The sequence below is a fragment of the Physella acuta genome, unplaced genomic scaffold (genome assembly GCF_028476545.2).
Source record: "Physella acuta isolate Inbredline_101_S28 unplaced genomic scaffold, ASM2847654v3 ptg000204l, whole genome shotgun sequence".
Taxonomy (NCBI): Eukaryota; Metazoa; Mollusca; class Gastropoda; family Physidae; genus Physella; species Physella acuta.
This window is the reverse complement of record NW_026731723.1, coordinates 589,404-609,347: the sequence shown is the minus strand read 5'-3', so window position 1 is coordinate 609,347 and position 19,944 is coordinate 589,404. Positions and strand designations below refer to the sequence as shown.

The following is a 19,944-nucleotide window of genomic DNA, read 5'->3' as shown; positions in this document are numbered from 1 at the left end:
TTGTGTGACAAGAACAGTCTAGACGTCAGGAACTTGTTTGAGTGTTGCAACATGTTTGTGTGACAAGAACAGTCTAGACGTCAGGAACTTGTTTGAGTGTTGCAACATGTTTGTGTGACAAGAACAGTCTAGACGTCAGGAACTTGTTTGAGTGTTGCAACATGTTTGTGTGACAAGAACAGTCTAGACGTCAGGAACTTGTTTGAGTGTTGCAACATGTTTGTGTGACAAGAACAGTCTAGATGTCAGGAACTTACCTCAGTGTTGCAACATGTTTGTGTGACAAGAACAGTCTAGACGTCAGGAACTTGTTTGAGTGTTGCAACTTGTTTGTGTGACAAGAACAGTCTAGACGTCAGGAACTTGTTTGAGTGTTGCAACTTGTTTGTGTGACAAGAACAGTCTAGACGTCAGGAACTTGTTTGAGTGTTGCAACATATTTGTGTGACAAGAACAGTCCAGACAACTAAGCGACGGGCTAAGATAACCTTAGATTTGACAGTGAACTCCCCTTACATCCTAGGACTTGTGTGAGTTAGCTGATTATCTTACTCATTACTGCTAATTATCTGGGTGATTTTAGCTGATTATTATACTGCTGAATATTTGTAAGTGTACATTTAGTTGGCTGACTTACTGCTAATCGGCTACTAGTTTAAATAATTCATTAATGTAAATATAAATGTAACAAACAACAAAATAAAGTGAGAAGTTGAATTTTTGTACACAGGGAGACAATGGATTCCTCGCTAGAATTTTGTCAGTTATGTGCCCTGATATTTACCATGGTTGTCTCCCTTCGTTAACGCCTGAGAAATAACGTTTTCAGCTATGTCACTACATTCATATAGGAACACCAGTTCAACAAGGTGGCCTCACTGCTAAAGAAGAAATGTCTAAACTATTAGCATGGGAGATCACCCACCCACACATATTGCTGAATCTTCACACACTAGAGAAGTCATGTTTCAGGTGAACAATGGTTTATTTTGTAACAATTACATTATAAAATCATGTATTTAATATGTATTTTACTCCAAAAACGTGTATGCTACATTAACAATAGTCATCAAATGGCAATACAATAAAACAAACAGTAGATTAACCTGGCTTATTTCCCTTACGGACATTTGTTTTGACATTAACTCACATTAAACAACAAGGGTTAACATGTCAACTAAAAGTTATAAAATAACATTCATGATTTGAATGACAACCTTACAATAACAGAGCTAAACATTGTCAGCTAAGGCAAGGCCATTAGCTGCAGCAATGGGCCAACTGTTTACAGCAATAAATATTCAAGTAAAAGTGATTTTACATACAAATTTACAGTATTTGTCAAAATTCTAAAAGTAATGTATTGACAAAATAAAAAAAAGCACTGAGACAGAAATAGACGTATTCTAATGTACCAAAACTGAGGTGGTATGTTACAGTTAAAATAAAAGCACATTAAAAGAGTCAAAGCACTATTTTTGACCAAGGTGTTTGTAACAAATAAAAATTTATAATTACATGTCTTAATTTTGCAATCTGTCAAGTTAATATGGTTCGTTTTATAAAATGATACTGTTAAAAAAACAAACAAAAAAGACACTTAAAGCTGCTAAAAGAAACTCCACTATTTTCTGACCAACATGAAAATAACAAAATCCTTACTTATATTAGAATATACAAAATTATAAAGCTGAATTTTTACAAATGATTTAAAACTTGCTTTTCAATAAGAATATTACACGACAAAATAACCTTTGACCAAGCAGAGCTTAAAATAAAAATGTGAGAAAACTGGTTCTAAAAGTCATGTAGGGAAGAGAGTGGGCTTTATCAAAACACAATCCTTACAAGGATAGTTGTATACATCAGTACTCAACATTAGCAGTATATTCATTATTCTGTAACAAGAACACCTGAATACATGTCAACATCATCAAACTTAACACTCAACCGTGGCAAGCTAACATGTTTTACTTATATTTATTTAATGGTCTAATGACTAGATCACCTACCAGTTCATACATTATTTATTAATTGGTCTACTGACCATTTCATACATTATATCATTAGAAAATGACCTCTGAAAATAATCATTTTTTTCAAAATGCTCAAAGAATTTATTTTGCTCAACTCTGCTATTATCTGCTGCCTTTTGAAGAGTGAGATCAAAGAAAAAATGATTGACAAAATGTATTTGATAAACATCACAAATTTTGCTGAGAAAATGCCCTGACACAAACCTAAAAAGAAAGCAAATATTAGGCAACTGATGGTCTAGTAGCTTCAAGACAACAAAACCTATGCAGGACAGAAGAGCCAGATAGAAAGATGACAGACAGCCAACAGCTGGGTGTCTGACATAGGCCACCCTTGCAGCGTACAGTGCACCCAATATATGCACACCCAAGGCTAGTTCAAACCCTAGGCTAAAACACAGACTCAAAGCATAGCTGAAGCTTGATAGCAACATGATGAACCCTGCTCTCTGAGTAGACCAGCCATGCTGGTAATAAAGTCCCCAGACCAGCAAGAGGGAGAAGAAAGGGAAAGTGCACCACTGGTCCATCACTCCCCACAGCAACTGCTGGCTCACTATCCTAAACAGTTGAACAAAACCGTAAACAATGCTCATCAGGTTAAATGTGTAAAACAGAAAGGTGTCTCTACCTTTTAAAATTCCTTGCTCTGAAGATGCTTTAGCCATGGCAAGCCAGTTCAGCCCTAGACCAATGTAAGCAATGTTAATACAAGTATTAAGTGGCATAAAGGAACAAAATGGTAGCCAGGTTTTTTCCGCATAATGCTGCAAGCCAATTTCCAGTTCAACCTCATTAAAAAGTCCTGTGCATGCTATCAAAAGCATTCCACAAAATGGAATGAAGACACAGAGAACTGCAATGAGGAACATTTTAAAATAGATGTTCTTCTTGCTCAATCTGCTGGGTAAAATAAAAAAGTGTTCATAGCATGTCTGGCCACAGGGTGGGGTATGGCCTTACTTCTCTTGCCCAGTGGTCATGTGCAACAAGATGATTCACTTTTTATGGACCTTTGAGAAAGCTGTTCACAGGAAGAAGAATCTTTGATATTATTTGTTATAAAGAGTTTACAAAAGTTTTTTTTAGCAACTGGATGATTGGGATAGTTGTACAAATTTGAAATATTTTAATGATTAAGTTGAAAACTAACTTGAACAAAAATGTGACATAGGCTTACGACTTACCATGACGGTGATCTACCTGATGTAGAATCCCAGAATTGTACTTAATGTTTGTATCTCAAGCACATGTGTCTTCCTAGGAATAAAAACATTTATTTTTTTAAATTTTAATTACAACAAAGAAAAATTAGATTAGGTACTTCTTTAGTAAGGCAGTATAAATCTTTTATTAGGCGCAGCTAACCATATTTCTACTAAGTCACAGAACTACACTATTGTGTTGCTAACTCTATCAACCAAATATCACAAAAATACACCATACTGTATTATTGGAGAAAATAGAGCACATTTTTCACAAGCAAGGTTGACAGTGTTTGAAAAATGGATTTGACAAAACTGCTTGTTACATTGCAATCAAAAAACTATGCCAGAAAATATGATACAATTTCAGTTTTGATTTCCCACTAAAAAGAGGAGTGGTCTGTGAAAACAAAACAGTGACTGCCATCCAGATGATGCCCTCACCCTCTCCCTTTGATTCCCTTCCCCTACTATATTGACTATTGGTCACCTGACTAAGCAGCCAGACACAGGCGCATAAATGACCTCAGGGAAGACAGACCATATAAGACTGAAGACTTGCTCGGACAGGTGTGTCCCTTCCCCACCATATTGTTACAAAAGGTTTGCGCTGCTGTAATGCATAATTTTGCCACTGGCTTTTTGTTTATAGTAGCCCATTGTTCCAATAAATTCACTTGATTTATTTATATTCTGCTTTTTTAAAAAAAGTAGGGCCTATGGTATATGGCCTAGTTATAGCCTGAAAGTTATTAGTGCAAATTTACATAACAGAACCACCCCTAATTCAATATTTTATCAGTAGAATTTTTAAATTAAATCTTGCAAATAAATTTTTATAGTCTAAAATTTTCATCTTTTTCTTTTTATTTCTGAAAGAGCTTAATTCATAATTAAGATATTATTTTTTTTTGCTTTGTGTTACAAACAAAATTTGAGATACAAGGAACAGGATTAACAAGTTACACAGATCATGAAAAAGAAACACCACAAAAGCTGCAACCGATTTATGCATCGCAACTAGTTAATGACACTTTTCGTGTGGCAGAAAAGGCTAAGACCAGTGTAAAGTTGCCAAGAAAATTAACCAAAAGTAAAAATAAATTATAAAGTAGCATTGTCATTTAAGTTCAACTAAGTTGAATTCCATTAAGTTTAGGGATAAAGTGTAGCAATAGGACAGAGTGTAAGGAGTAGGTGAATTAAAGTGACTGATAGCGTTTAGCATTAGCATTAACAGTGTTAACAGTAGTCCTAATGAACTATCTTACTAAATAAAGACTCAAAATGTCCTAAAGGTAGCCTGTTGCTAGAATTCCTTTTTTTTTACCATCGTCATGGTAATGATGGCTGCCAAAAATGAAAATATCGTGATTCAGTTTTTAATAATGTTTCATGATCATTTCAGAAATATATACTAACGAGCCGACCCGCTGCATATCATACGCCGCTATTTAGTTGTTTTTTTTTCTACTTTTCAGTAATTTATAATTTGTGAATTCAACAGTACCAATGCTGCCATTGAAAATATTTGCTTAAAAACACTAACCCCCCCCCCCCCACGTGAAAGCAGCCTCCTCTTAGTTACCTCCTCTAAGTTTAAAATCGTTTCAAACTCAATTATCTGCCCCTAATAGCCGTCACCAAACCCGTCTCTATGATTGTAAAATGTAAACAGAGTGAACACCGCTCACCAGATCATGTGGGGGTGGGGTGGGGGTGGTAGTGGTAGTGATAGAGAGGAAGAGAGGGGACTGCAAAGGCGCGCTTGCAGCTTGTTTTCTAACTGATCCCAGAAGAGAATTATATATATAGATAATCGCTATTTTTGCATATTAATCAACTATACCAATCTAGTTTTAACCATTAATGTCCCATTCATTCTACCAAAACTCCACCCATGACGGCCCAATGTAAGGAGCATAACTCTGTATGATCAAGTGAATAGTTTCACAAAATATTTGTTTTTGTCTAAATGAAATTGAAAATTAAGATAAAAACTACTGCTTAATGTTGGGAATAAACCTGGCTTTCCAACAGTATTAAATAGAATATATTATATTCGGTAAAAGTACAGTAAAAAAATAAAAAATGTCGGAGAAAATTCAAAACAGGTCATTTTCGGTAGTCAACTTTATTTATTTTTGTCTAAACAACTAAGCATCGAATTTAACAGTTAAATATCAATTTGGTTATGTTTAAGATTAATAATTCATAAAATACATGCCTAGATACGTTTAGAGGCATTATTTTATTTTATTTTTAACATTAAATCTACTAAAAAAAGGACAGATGAGTCTAAAATTTCGAGATCGAAAGAAGCTATTATTTTTTATCTTTCAAAAGCGCCATTGAAATTATAAGACCGGAAAAGGATGGTGAAACTATCCGACTTCCTGTTTAGTTAAAAATTAGGATTTGTAGGCCAAATTTTAATGAAACAAATTTAATTTTTCTATGCGTATTTTAAGCGGGCGGCAGCGGGCGTTACGGGACATTAACGGTGTCGGGCGGCAGCGGGCGTTACGGGACATTAATGGTTAATAATGGACTATTAGTGTTTGATGCAAACTTGTACATTTGTTTGGTCTAATCACTGGGGATATCGTGCAGAAAATAATAAAAGTAGTTCTAAGTAAAACGTGAGTTTCTGTTTTTATATTGTTGTAAAAATACTCAAAATACTCTGAACTATAGAAAATTATATATTACGTCCTACTGAACTAATTTCATTAATGTCAAAAAAAAAAATTATGCAGGGTAAAAAAAACACCTAAAAACAATAACTTGATCAAGACAACAGCTAACTAAGCCCGCCCATTTTGCCCGACTGTATCAGTCTTTTCATTGTAGTTGTAGCCATTTAAAAACAAACATGTTTTTTCACAAATTATTTTCTAGTCTACGGATTAATTTTGATAATTAATATTATAATGACATATTGGTATCAAACTATTTAAATATTATACGACTTAGACGCCACTCTACGTTTTGTAAAGCAAGGCAAGTGTAAAGATTCAGAAGTAGATCTAGTAGTAGAGTAGGGCCTACCATTTTATTTTATTTTATATTTTATGTAGTTTCAGTCCAGTGAAGAAAACTGCTTTGAGATACGAACAATCTAGATTCTAGCCTTAAATAGGCTCTACATACTACATATCTATACACTATACAGTGGAGTATACCGTTATGTTTAGAGTTTTAGGTTTAATAGTTAATACTTAATACTAGATCTCTAGATCTAGTTAATACAACAGTTTTTTTAACTAACCAGCAACACAATGTTTGGTAGGTGGAATGTTGTTTTTGTTTAGACCGGTAGTTACCTTTGACCTTTCCTGTTATATCTCGGAATACAACGGGATAGCGTGAAATTTGCAAAGCCACTATACAGATAAATATTGATTCTTATTTATCTAATTTTTTTATATTTAGCTATTAACAAGTAATATTTTAGGATCTCATAAGCTCTTAATAAACGTTAAATAATTTTATTTCTCTTTCTCGCGTGAATGTACGGCGTTACAGTGAGGTCACGTGATATGCAAATCGTGTTTTCACATACGGGCGTTTAGTAAATTTGCATCTGTGCTTTCAATATGGCGGCTCCCATATTGAAGTGGAAGCGGGTTACTAATACTTCAGGACCGGCACCAAGACCTCGACATGGACATCGAGCAGTTGCAATTAAAGACCTTATGATAGTCTTTGGAGGTGGTAATGAAGGAATAGTTGATGAGCTGCATGTATATAACACATGTAAGTTGTTATTAATTTTTTACTATACTACAGATAGTACTACTCCATTACAAGATGGCGGCATTGTTGTGTTTGTTAAGCGCGTTTTTTTTCTCCGTAAAGTTATCAGTTTCCTTCCATCAGTTTTGAGATTGAACATCTTTTATAATAGTTGAAATGATGTGTTAATTTTGTCTGAATTTTGAAATTTCCTCGAAAAGTATTATTCATAACATTTCCTAAAATTCAAAACTGCCTTGGTTATTAAAATGCTTGATCTGTGACCCGAATTAATCAAAATGGCGGCGCCCTACTAAATAGGCGAAATAAAGTAAGTGATCGGTGTACATACAGTTTTATGATTATACACATAGAATTAATTACTTTTATAAAACCCATTATTATGGTTCATTTTGTGTATTTCGTTGAAGTATATAAATGATAGATTTCTTAGATTTTGAAACCAAATCTTTCAATCGAGTGGTTCTGATTCAAGATGGCGCCTTTCTAGCAGCTGTTCAAACTGCACATAGGTTCCGAGATTCTACGAGATGGGCAGTTGCATTTCATTAGTTGAGCTTGATCTAACCAAAACTGGGCGTTTGTAGAGTTACCGCCCACCCATTTGTCTCAATATCCGTGGCGGCATTCTTTGGAAAAAAAAGTCCCATTCTATTTAATAGTTTTAATCTTCGATATAGACGTCTAGATTCTAGTTACGCATATTTTAAAATCAAGTTGTAGTATAAGCCTACTAATGTAAAAAAAAAAAAGGTCTAGATCAAGGCCCAAATTTATTGTTAGCAGGGTGTACCTAGGTAGGGACATTCTTAAAAATGAGACTGGGAACGAGAGTTTGGGTTTAGCTGCAGTTTAGCGAAACAAATTTAAAAACAAATGGTCTGTGTCACCAATAATTATTAGGTTTCTCAACTATTACAGCTAGTTTAAGGTTATGACAAACCTTTTGATTAAAGCTGGGGGTTAAGATTTAGTGTTTTGTAGGACAGTCTGGTCTTGTTCATATCTATAATCTACATATTTATAGAACCTTTCTCAAGTAATATTTAAAGTCTAAATATGATTATATACAAAATGTTATATAGGTTTGGCTGATTTAAATACTAAAACCTTACACTAGTGTAAGGCTTCTATAACTGGGGTTACTTGGCATAAAGAATGTAATATTTAGTGCTACATATGAAGTGATATGTCTATTATGAGTAATGTTTTTCCCCAGCCACCAACCAGTGGTTTGTTCCAGCTGTTAGAGGTGACATTCCTCCTGGCTGTGCAGCTTATGGCTTTATATGTGATGGAACTCGTATTCTTGTCTTCGGTGGAATGGTGGAGTATGGCAAATATTCAAATGAGCTTTATGAACTACAAGCATCACGCTGGGAGTGGAAACGGCTGAAACCAAAGTCTCCCAAATCTGGTCCTCCACCTTGTCCAAGACTTGGTTAGTTTAGCTCATTTTTAATATTTCTGGACTAGTCTAAAAGTTGTCCCTTACGATAGTCAACAAAACATTTAAGCAGAATATTCTATTTGATTAGAGCAAACATGCAAATGATTACATTAAAAGGCAATATTTTTATTGTTGATTAGGTCACAGCTTTACACTACTTGGGAATAAAGGTTATCTTTTTGGTGGCCTCGCAAATGACAGTGAAGATCCTAAAAACAACATACCAAGGTCGGTATTGTATTGCTAAAAATCCTTTTCTATGTAGTTGATTTTACCATATCAGTTTTATATATATATATATACTACTTATTCTGTTATTTATATTATAGGTATCTTAATGATTTGTACACCTTGGAACTGCGTCCATTGTCTAATCAGTTATCATGGGACCTTCCTAATATTGTCGGTGCTCCTCCTCCTCCAAGAGAATCGCACTCAGCAGCACCTTATACTGACAAAGAAGGCAGAAAACCCCGTTTATTTATCTATGGCGGTATGAGTGGGTGTCGGCTTGGTGATTTATGGATGCTAGACGTTGGTAAGAAATCTTTTTTAAAAAACACCTATAAATAGTGTATATATTGCCATGTGTTTGGATTTTTTTTACTAATTGTAAAATCAACTTTTTTAATTAAAAAAAAGATACAATGGCTTGGATTCAGCCTACAGTGGCCGGCATGCCCCCACTCCCTAGAAGTCTTCACTCTGCCACTGTCATCAATTCACGAATGTTTGTTTTTGGCGGTTGGGTCCCTCTCGTAATGGATGATGTTAAGGTGGCAACACATGAGAAAGAATGGAAATGTACAAACACTTTGGCTTCATTAAATTTAGGTAATAGCCCTTACTTATTCCTTTTCCTGATTTTCAAACTACTTTTGTAAAATACTACTAATGGTCCCACAAAGGAATAGTAAATGATTTGTTAAACTTCTATTTTAGAAACTATGGCTTGGGAGCCTTTAGCAATGGAGGTTTTTGAAGATGCATTGCCTAGAGCAAGAGCTGGTCATTGTGCTGTTGCTATCAACACAAGGTTGTATATTTGGAGTGGTCGTGATGGTTACAGAAAGGCATGGAATAATCAGGTTTGTTTTAACATTGGATCTTTGTTCAGAGTTAGCAACTTTTTTTTTTTTGGGTTAATTAAGCCAAATTTTCTTTAATTTCATATGTATTCTCTATAGGTCTGCTTCAAAGACTTATGGTTCTTGGAGACTGGTGAGTTTGTATTTTTATATTTCTTGCATTGGAAACCATTATTTAAAAAAGGCCCATTATTTAGGAAGTGAGAGAATGAGCCCACTTATTTTTATTTGAACAGAGAAGCCACCAGCTCCGTCTCGTGTCCAGCTGGTGAGGGCCAGCACAAACACTCTGGAGGTTTCTTGGGGAGCTGTCCCCACAGCTGATGCTTACTTGCTGCAGCTGCAGAAGTATGACCTCCCACCATCCACTACAACAGCCGCTGGCACCACTGTGGCTACACCTACGGCTGTTACTGCTGCCCCTGCCACCCCTACTCCTACAGTGGCAGCGCCATCAACACCTGTTACTACCCCAGTTACACCCACATCTGCTGTGACCCAGGCAAGACCCCAGTTCCAGTTCACCGGACAGCCTGGTGGAATCATCAGGACACCAACAACAGGTGAGGAATTGATTTTAGCCCTTACTTTTCCAACCCTTCATACACTAGTCTAATTTTGCAGATGTAACTTAACTTTTGTGGAGGCCTCCCTTAGAAGTTCCAATGAAATCACTATGACCACAGAGTTGCAGCTGTGTTGTTAAGCTAATGAACTTTGCCTCTCGTTGTGATTTTTACTTAACTAGTTTGGGTTTGCTTGAGATACTCTTTAATTTAAGTAGTGCTTTCACTGAATTAAAGGCGCCACTGGCTTTTTCCTTGTGATATATCTGTCCTAATACAGATATATTTGCTTACAATGCTTTCCATCTCTCAGGATTACCTATCCGCACAGTTACTAGTGTGGTGTCACCTTTGACCCCTGGTCATACAACACAAACCATCAGAGGTAGAAGTATATATTTAATCATTTGAACCTTTTGCATGTTTGACTGTCCTGCTTATTGATGCAATGACTTGCTTGTGTCTGGGATTGTCTCTCTACTTGTTCATTATTGTTGTACTCAGCTGTTTTAACATTCCTCTCCACAGTTAACATATTCTTGCTGGCTGTTTTCTACAATTGATCTAAGTTAACATATTCTTGCTGGCTGTTTTCTACAATTGATCTAAGTTAACATATTCTTGCTGGCTGTTTTCTGCAATTGATGCAAGCTACCTTTACTTTATAGCTATTTTAAGTGGTATAGAGTTTTCAGGAGTATGTGACACTCTGAAGATTCCTGTCAATCAAGCAGAGATTTATATTTGCATGCAGTATTAGTTGATGTATTTTATTTCTAGCTTAATTGTTTGCCTATTATTTTTTTGCTTTAAGTATTTCTAACAGAGGAATATAAGGTTTGGTGGACCTGGCCATGCTTTGTTTTGCGTTGTTGTTAAACGTCACTGTAACAATTGATTGCATGGCATCTTAAGTAAATGTGTTGCTAGTAATTGATTGATCAGAATTTAAATTGATGGATCAAATTTGTCAGATTTTGGCTTGCCCAGATAATTGTTCATAAGCATTCCAAAGTTGGCACCTCCCTTGTATATGAGGATAATAAAAATATAAGTGCACTCTTGTTTGACTAGGTAGACCACCTCAAAGATGGCATATGTATGCACTACAATACCAACTTTTGTATTTTAGAAAAGTATGCTCAAACTGGTATTTTGATTCAGCTGATTAGCACAGTTTATCACATTTGCCATTTTATTTTGCCAAGAATTAATCTAAATACAAATTATGTTGTATTCTATGTGTTAAGTAAGTTTTAAAAGATTGTTCACTCAATCATCCTATTTCACTTTTAAGAAATTAAAAAAAATCAGCTTAAGAATGAGTGTATAATGATTGGATGTTACTCTAGTTGATAATTTTATGTTTGTCCATTAATTAAACTTTGCTGTTGCAACATGATTTATTCTATTAACATAGTCTACCTATGATACAGCCCTACTTTACTTATGATTCATATTTTATATATTTTATCTGTAATTTTACCAGCCCTTTACCTGAAATATTGATTGTTTTTATTTTTTTGTTCCAGTAACTGCTGCACCTCGTATAAGAGCCCCTATGACTATCACGCCAGTGGCCAACACAATTCGTGTTGCTACACCCCAGATAGCCAATGTCAATCAAACATTGCGGGTCACCAATGTCACAACAACTGTAAATAGCTTTTCCTGCTTTAAACTACATTTCTTAATGTATAATGTAGAATCACTGTAGGTGAGTAACACATTGTTTGTATTTTCAGACATCCGGCAACATGTCTGGCATTGCGGCTCTAGCTGCAGCTGCTGCTGCCACTCAAAAGATTCCTGGCACAATGGCCAGTGCCACAACTACACCAGCATCTGGAATTAAGGTTGTCACTCCCACTATTGTTACACCAGGTGGAGTCAAGGTTACTCCAGTCACAACCAAATTGCCCAGTAAGTATTAACATGAGGTGCAGATTATTTTTTATGGTTTTGAATTCAATATGAAATTCTGTTGACTAAACCCCTGACTTTGATTCTTTAGCCAGCACAGTTGCTCCTGGTACTCAGACTGTGAGAGTTGCTCCCACTGGTGCAACCATTCTGAAAGCTTCTGGTTCTGGCACTAATCTGACAGGTAAACAAATCATTACAGTGCACAAAGCAGGAACTACTGGATCAAGTCAGTCTCAGATTGTCACTCTAGTGAAGACAACACAAGGCATGGCAATGGCCAGTGTAAGTTTTTTTTTAAAATTAGTTATTTGCATACATGTCATGCTTGTCTTATTGTTCCACTAAAATTGGTTTGTTTTTTAACAGCCTAAGAACCCATTACCTCAAGGTGCAACGATAGTAAAGTTGGTGACCACTCAAGCTGGTGGCATTAGCAAGCCTGCCACTGTGCTCTCTACTCAGTCAAGTGCTGGACAAACTCCCACCATCCTGGGCATCAGCAGCGTGCAACCAAGTGTGAGTGAATACATCATCTTATTTAGTGTGCTTTAGTTTAGATGATAGGTGCCTTGACTGACATGAATCTATTTCTTTGTTTAGCAACAAGCTACACCTGGACAAAAGACATTAACAACCATGATTAGAACAATTCCCACATCAATGCTCTCCATGGCTAAATCTGGGCAGACTGTCACTCAGGTTAGCACCACACCTGTTGGCACCAAGACCATCGTCATTGCTGCACCTAAAGGCAGCGCTGGCAACCTGAGTCAGCCTACCAAGATCATCACTAGTGTCCCTAAACTAGCCGGCCAGTCTGGAAATACTCAGTTCATTGTTGTTAGCCCGCAGAGTGTGGCAGGGGCTGTTGCTGCTGGTATGTTGTTTTCATTTTCATGGTTTGAAAGTCTTGCAGCTGATCACATGGTTTGAAAGTCTTGCAGCTGATCACATGGTTTGAAAGTCTTGCAGCTGATCACATGGTTTGAAAGTCTTGCAGCTGATCACATGGTTTGAAAGTCTTGCAGCTGATCACATGGTTTGAAAGTCTTGCAGCTGATCACATTGTTTGAAAGTCTGTTACGAATCATTTTTAAAGAATATACTTAAGTTTTACTCGCAGCTGTTTGAGTGAAAAAATCTATAGATTTTGTTAACTCTTCCAATGCTGTGTGCACAGGTAACAAACCAGCATCTGGGATAACATCTTTCAGCTCAGCAGGAAATCTCATCTCACAAGCTGGTAAACCAGTCATCACTGTACTTTCTGGTGGTGAGTACTAGTAATGACCCAACACCCGGGCTGGGCTAGCTTCTGACTTCTCAGTTGTTGCATAGAGTTTAATTATAAAATGGGAATTACATTGCTGCTTTGTATTGCATATCTGTACATTATGTACCTGAACTTGTGCATTTCCTGAAACCTCAGTCAGACAACCCAGCCCTTGTTATTATTTAGTTTGATAAAGCATGCTGAGTCTCATCTGATTGATTATTGCATGGTTAGTTCATGTGTAACCACAATAGCCATAACATGCTAGGTGATTCTCAGCTCAATTTCTATGCTTTACGAGTTTTAAAAAAATTTTCTCTTCCCAAGGTAAGAAGTCGTTCCGCACTATTTTATCCACAGGATCAACAGCCGGGACCCACTCAGTGACTCCAGCTGGTGGCCACACTGTTGTAACATCCCCCACCATGCGTGTCGTTAGCAGCAATGCTTCAACCATCTCCCTGATTACACAAGCAGCAAGTGAGGCCTCGGGTGGGAGACAGATCGTGACAGTACCTGCGGGGCACGCCGGTCTCTCTGGAGCAAAGGGGCCAGTGCAGATAACAATCACCCCTGCCAACAGAGGAGGAATCAACACAATAACCTTGCCCTCTAACCTGCGGCAGATAGCCAAACCAGTTGTTGTCAACACTGCTGCAGCTAATGGATCACAAGTTGTCAGTCTTGGTGGCTCCACCAACGCGCAGGTGGTGACTGTCACTCAGCCCATGACAGGCTCTGGAGATCAGACCAATTCTGCCATCAGCAGTGAGGCAGAGTCAGCTGGAGATGGCACAACACAGGCTGGTGATGGAGATGGGGGTATTCAGCAGTTTGATGGGCCATCAGATGATCTCACTCAAGATGAAGAGGAAGAGAGTTGCCAGACATCATTTATGCTCGCTGTGTCTGAGGTGAATTGTCTTGAGACAAGTGTACATTGTGAGGATCACCTGTATGCTGTGTCAGATGTGTCGGATAGCTTTGTTCTTCCCCAATTTGATGGAACCGATGATGGTGGTGTGGATGAAGAGAGAGACAACCAGGACCCTGCAGCTGAACAAGATGCTGCTACTGAACAAGCTGGTGAAGGACAGCCGGAACAAGATTCAGCAGAGAATGAAGCAGTTTCTGAAGGAGCTGGTATGGAAGAAAGTTTACATGCTGATGTGGGACACCTAGAACCTTCCCTGGATGGTCAGGTACTGTCTTAAATAGATTGCTAATATAGTTTGACCTTACTGTACATTTTGATTTTAAAGCTGTGGCAGGTTTAGAAAGGGCTCAAGTCAACACAAATCGACAACACTATAGAGAGGCATTGCTGAATGTGATCTTGTTAGAACTCTTCATGAATCATACTAGTCCATTAACAGTACCAATGTGGGGGAGGGGGTTGTATTGGATTGATTTTATGTAATGTGGGCTTAAGATATGTGACCATACTTACTATATGTATTTCTTACAAGTAAAACATTTTAAAAATATATACATACATATAGATAAATTGCATTTATTGGAGAGCAAGCACCTATTTACATATTTTGTTAAGTGGGAAAATTTGCCTGTCTAATCAAGCATGTTTCTCAACTTTTAATTAATTGAAAGGACTTTCATCACATTTTAGAGAATGGAGTACATCAGTTACCTGTCCTCATCTTTATTTTCTGAAAATATCTGCGCTACAATCTTATGATTATCCAAAATAGTCTGAATGCTGCGCCTAGACTTAAGTTATTTTAGCAGAAAGTTCAAAGTTCATTTTGTTTTTTTCTTTCACTAGTACTTATAGTTGTTGATTTTTTTATTGCCTGTAGCTAATATATGAATCCTCAAATCTGGTAGAAATGCATTTCTCAGCTCATATTCTGCTTGCTAGGGCAGGTCACCCCCCCAAAAAAAAAACACCACACACCAACACAAGAAACAGCAAACCTAGATCGTTTTCAATTTTTCAGGAGGAAGGACATCAAATGACAGATGCTGAGCTTCAACAGCAAGCTGAGAGTGCACTAGAAGCATTAGCTGAAGCAGGTGGCGTGTTAGCAGCACAGAGTATGTTAGAGGACCAAGGAGTTCTGGAAGGTGTTAGTCTAGAAGGTGTTCTGGCCCAGCAGTCTGCATTAGATGCAGCTCATCAGATGGCTGATGAAGGAACAGAACAGCCAGCAGAAGACAGTAAAGCTAGTGTAGAGCTACATCCTACAGACAGAGCTCAAGCAGAGGAAGCCATGGACACATCAGATGCCCATCTGGAGCCAAAGGAAGAACCTTCTGATGAGACCCTGGCGTCTTTGGCCCAGACTTTGGCCAATGCTTCCAGTAATGGTGGGGATGCTGCAGGTGAAGCTGAATTTTACTAGCTATTTGAAACTGACACATTTTTTGTTGTTGTAAATATCTGATTCTCATTGATGCATGATTTTTTCTTCTACCATTTATCAAGACTGGATGTTTGCCCTTACAGATCCTCTTGCTACATTAGCCTCAGCTGCCATCTCCTCAGCCCCTGTTGCCACCCCTAAAACTTCTGATGCCAGTGTAGGCAGCAATGATGGCAAGATTGAAGATTTAAAAACTGAGATGAAGCAAGAAAGAATTTTGGTGAAGAGAGACCAACAGCAGTGGTTTGACGTTGGCTTCATCAAGTCTACATCCTGCACAGTCTCACATTACCACTTGCCCTCTGAAAACAGTCAAGGAAATGCTGATGTAATTATTGTCTTTTCTTTATGATTTTCATTGTTATCAAGTGTTTGTGGGTCATCTAAGTCTTGCTTGTACTTTGTTTCAGGATATTGATGTTGTCAATGTGCCAGATCATAGTGCACTGAAGCGTCAAGAGCTTCAGCCTGGGACAGCTTACAAGTTTAGGGTGGCAGGCATCAATGCATGTGGGCGTGGTCCTTTTAGTGAAGTCTCAGCATTTAAAACTTGCCTTCCTGGCTTTCCCGGAGCACCTTCAGCAATTAAAATTAGCAAAGTAAGATTTTTTAAAAAGACGTCCTTCTTTGATTACTATCTATAATTGCATATCTGAATAAACTGTTAATCATTTACAGAGTGGAGATGGGGCACATCTTTCCTGGGAACCACCCCAGAACACTGCAGGAAAAATTATTGAATACTCAGTCTATCTGGCTGTACGAAACCAGAGCCAAGATACGAAGCCAGGGGCCCCAGCTCAGCTTGCCTTTGTACGTGTGTTCTGTGGGCCTTTGCCCTCGTGCGTGGTGACAAATTCTTCTCTGACCTCTGCCCATATTGATTATACCACAAAGCCTGCTATTATCTTCAGAATTGCAGCACGTAATGAAAAAGGTTACGGCCCAGCAACTCAAGTTAGGTGGCTACAAGGTAGGTTTGCTCATCCCAAGCTTTAACATTGGTGGCTTGTTCAAGTTAGTGATAAATAGCTGATAGTACAAAATTTTCTATCCTTTAGCATTTGGAAGAAAGAAAATGTCATTTGAAAAAAAAAGAACATCCCTTCTATTTAACTGAAATGAAATATTATATAAATCAGAAAGTTGTAAATACATGGACATAATTTTCTATGTGATTGAATAGACTTGGCTTAAAAGTAGTTAACCTTAGATTTTTGTTGTTCAGATGCATCGCAGAGTCCAGCAGCTGGTGCTAAAGGGGCCAAGAGACAGGGTGCAGAGAATGTGTAAGTTACCCTTTTTGTAAACTACGTTAGATTTTTACTGGACTGCGCATAGTGATTCCTTTCTAATTAAGTTTTGCTGGAGACATTAATGGAAACCAAAATTTAATTTTTTAAATTTAATTTATTATTTACTTATACATGAAAAGTTTATTTTCAACGCCTAAAAATTGTAGAAATTTTTTTTAGTTATTGCTAACAATGTAATTTAGTTAAATTAAAACTAAAAGATTGTATGTAATACAGTAGTTTTAGAAAATAGTTTCATCTTTTTAAAAATATTTTTTTTGGTGAATTTGCAAACAATACGGGTTTTTAATGTTATAGTTATATTTTTTTTTTTTTTTTTTTTTTTTGTAAATTTATTTATGCATAATAAATGAAATATTCTCCTCTGCACTGCAATTTTATTCAATGTTTTCTGAGTGAATATTTTTGTGGTAAAAAAAATTGCAGCACAGTTTTATCTCTGGTTTGGCCAAGCATTATTATATTGCTTGGCTGGACTGGAGGCAAATGTGCCCACAAGGTCAGTTTATTCTATGACGTTAAAATTTGATTTCAGTAAACCTGGTACTGTGGTGAAAAAGTTGAAGGTGGAAGATGCTGGTGAAGGCTAACGTGCCCCTGTGTACGGTGCTGAAATAGAAATGTTACACCAATTAAGGACCTGCGCATTCATAAGACAGCTGTGTATGATGTACTTCTTTCTGTGGTCTATGAGCCATTTTGTTAACTTCCTTCATTACCTGGCCATAGGCCTAGCCACATCAAGTGACCTTCATGACTTCACTCACTGTGTATGATACACATGGATGTCTCCTCCATACTTTCATTAGTTTTGTCCTACATTAATACTTAATTGATATTTTTATTCTTATTTTGTGGAACTTGGTAAAAGTCAAGATCATTGAATTACTCGTACAAGTTTATTATATATTTCTTTTACAGTTTATTTTTAAATTGCTGTTTGTGTTTTTTTTAATTGGCTTTATGATTAAAATATCACTCTAAAATTGAGATACACTTCCTTAGCTTGTGGAAAAATAGTGCTATTTTTACTAGGCTTTTTATGGGCCTACAGAGAGGTAACTTTATTCCAACACTTATTTTTGTATCATTCAAAGAATTCTAGAGTTCTATGCAGTAACATAACGTAATTGCAATCTCTTGTCATCAATTTCATATATTCTTATGATTAGTAGTCATACTTTATGTATGAATTTATGTTGTGATCCTATGCCATATGAATGGAGTGGTTTGTTAACCAGCATTTGTATATTTATCATTCTAGTTGTGTACATTTTAACTGTTTTTATTCTTATGGAAAGCATTTTTATTGATGAAAAGGAAGAATGGAGAGACTCATGAGCCCCAAGCTTGTAAGTGTAGCTAGTCAACTAAAGTGTTTGTTGTTTGTCTTTTTTAGTATGTCATATTTTTACAGATCTCCTCAAGGAAATGTAGATAGTTGCGTGACTTAAACTGCTGTAGCTAGGTCAATTTTTACTTCATTTTTAATCTTCATTCCGGTGAATTTTATTCTAGATTATTTTTTCAATCCATATTTTTTTAATTTCATTAAAGAATGACAACTGATTCCAAATTTTTAGGAAGTTTTAGTAAAATGATAAAATATAATTTATTAACCTCATTTATAGAAGAATGCTGAAGTTTTTTCATAAAGTGATTATGGTCAACCATACATTGAGAATGCTGATGACTAGCTATAAATATTTGTTGTGAAAATGTGTAAATATTGTACAAACAATCTAGTTTTCCATGTTTGTAATTTAGCATGTGTCACTGTGAAATATTTGACTAGTTGAAATTGTTTTAACATGTAATCTAAGTTGTTTGCCCAAGGACATATCTTATTATTGTTCTGTTAGTATCTCAAGGACAATTGTTTTCTTTGAAGTTTTCTTTCAGTATTGTGTGAATATTTTCAGCTGTTTTGTTTAGTATCTGATAACATTGTGGGGCCAGCCGAGTTGAGGTATCATGATGGTTCATGTATGTATTATACTTGGGTATTTTCCTAGTTATAATTTGAAGCAATATTTTCTTGATGTATCTCTCTGAATTTGTTACTGGTATTACTGTTGGACTGCTGCTTCCAGTAGCTCACAGCTAGTATTTTGACAAGAGAAAACATCATTTTTTTAAACTCCATATTTTGAGTGTCAAAATTGGTTCTTGTAAAAATGTTTCAAGAATGTATGAAAATATAGTGTATTATATATTGTTTGTACATAGTTCATCCACTTCACTGTTTCAATACCATTTATGACAATTATTCAATAAAATCTAATTTTAACTGTTTTATAGTTGGTTATTTATTGTATTAGCCAGCCTGTCATTAGCTTAAAGTCCTAGCTATTGATTCTAGTTCCAGGAGAGGGAAAAGTATGGTGGAGCAGATTTGGTTCGTTTTACTTGAATAAATATTTGTGATGTACCAGATACTTAAAAAATGAGTGCATTTTTTAAATATATTTTTTGGCTAGATGCAGGATCCCCCTTGGTGTTTGTTATTGCAACCACATTGTTTCAACACTACAAAATTGTCCGTATAAAATTAAATGGTTACTGATATCTTCTTACAAACAAAAAAAAAGGTCAATATTCATGTTCTAAGTTCTTCTTCGTTCTTAATTTTAGTGTTGGAAGATAATAGATCTAATTATTTTCTAAAAATTCAGTTGGGCCTTCTAACTACACATTGACTGTCAAAGTAGTTACATAATAAAAATGAAAGAAGCTGATTAACTAGTATACCTAATCTGACGGTATTTGCCATTATATAGATCTAGTATTCCTGCACTATTCCTCGTTTTGAATGAAAATGTTAAATTTGTTTTCATAAGTTATTTTCATATTTTTCTACCATGACTACAATTTAGCCTATGTGTACGAAAATTTGTATCTGAGAATAGATATTCCAGATTATTCATATTCATTTTTTTTT

The 19,944-nt window shown here is 36.2% G+C and overlaps 2 protein-coding genes across 6 annotated transcripts; one reads left to right on the top strand and one right to left on the bottom strand.

The window, feature by feature from the left end:
• Positions 1-972: 972 nt before the first annotated feature.
• Positions 973-6,610, bottom strand: LOC131937233 (transmembrane protein 187). 2 transcript variants are annotated; one of them, XM_059294498.1, is made up of 3 exons: positions 6,568-6,610; positions 3,224-3,296; positions 973-3,060 (listed from the first exon to the last, which is right to left on the bottom strand). In XM_059294498.1, the coding sequence occupies exon 3, from the start codon at positions 2,906-2,908 to the stop codon at positions 2,024-2,026; it is 885 nt and encodes a 294-aa protein (XP_059150481.1). In that variant the 5' UTR covers positions 2,909-3,060; positions 3,224-3,296; positions 6,568-6,610; the 3' UTR covers positions 973-2,023. The 2 variants fall into 2 exon arrangements, with proteins under 2 accessions (XP_059150481.1, XP_059150480.1); XM_059294497.1 differs by lacking the exon at positions 6,568-6,610 and adding an exon at positions 6,513-6,566.
• A 199-nt stretch (positions 6,611-6,809) lies between these two features.
• On the top strand, positions 6,810-19,296 carry LOC131937211 (host cell factor 2). Of its 4 annotated transcripts, none has more exons than XM_059294456.1 (22): positions 6,810-7,000; positions 8,220-8,441; positions 8,591-8,678; positions 8,780-8,988; positions 9,093-9,284; positions 9,393-9,538; positions 9,638-9,671; positions 9,775-10,101; positions 10,418-10,489; positions 11,637-11,761; positions 11,850-12,027; positions 12,119-12,312; positions 12,397-12,546; positions 12,631-12,907; positions 13,211-13,303; positions 13,664-14,505; positions 15,262-15,646; positions 15,750-16,015; positions 16,098-16,286; positions 16,366-16,660; positions 16,916-16,976; positions 17,539-19,296. In XM_059294456.1, the coding sequence occupies exons 1-22, from the start codon at positions 6,841-6,843 to the stop codon at positions 17,591-17,593; spliced, it is 4,560 nt and encodes a 1,519-aa protein (XP_059150439.1). In that variant the 5' UTR covers positions 6,810-6,840; the 3' UTR covers positions 17,594-19,296. The 4 variants fall into 4 exon arrangements, with proteins under 4 accessions (XP_059150439.1, XP_059150438.1, XP_059150437.1 ...); XM_059294455.1 differs by having other exon boundaries at positions 13,631-14,505; positions 15,771-16,015; XM_059294454.1 differs by having other exon boundaries at positions 13,631-14,505.
• Positions 19,297-19,944: the final 648 nt, after the last annotated feature.

Coding starts and splice junctions, on each gene's coding strand:
- LOC131937233 (XM_059294498.1), bottom strand. CDS start 2,908: ATGTTCCTCATTGCAGTTCTCTGTGTCTTCATTCCATTTTGTGGAATG.
- LOC131937211 (XM_059294454.1), top strand. CDS start 6,841: ATGGCGGCTCCCATATTGAAGTGGAAGCGGGTTACTAATACTTCAGGA. Junction 10,102..10,417: donor CATCAGGACACCAACAACAG/GTGAGGAATTGA, acceptor TCCATCTCTCAG/GATTACCTATCCGCACAGTT. Junction 12,547..12,630: donor TCAGCAGCGTGCAACCAAGT/GTGAGTGAATAC, acceptor TTCTTTGTTTAG/CAACAAGCTACACCTGGACA.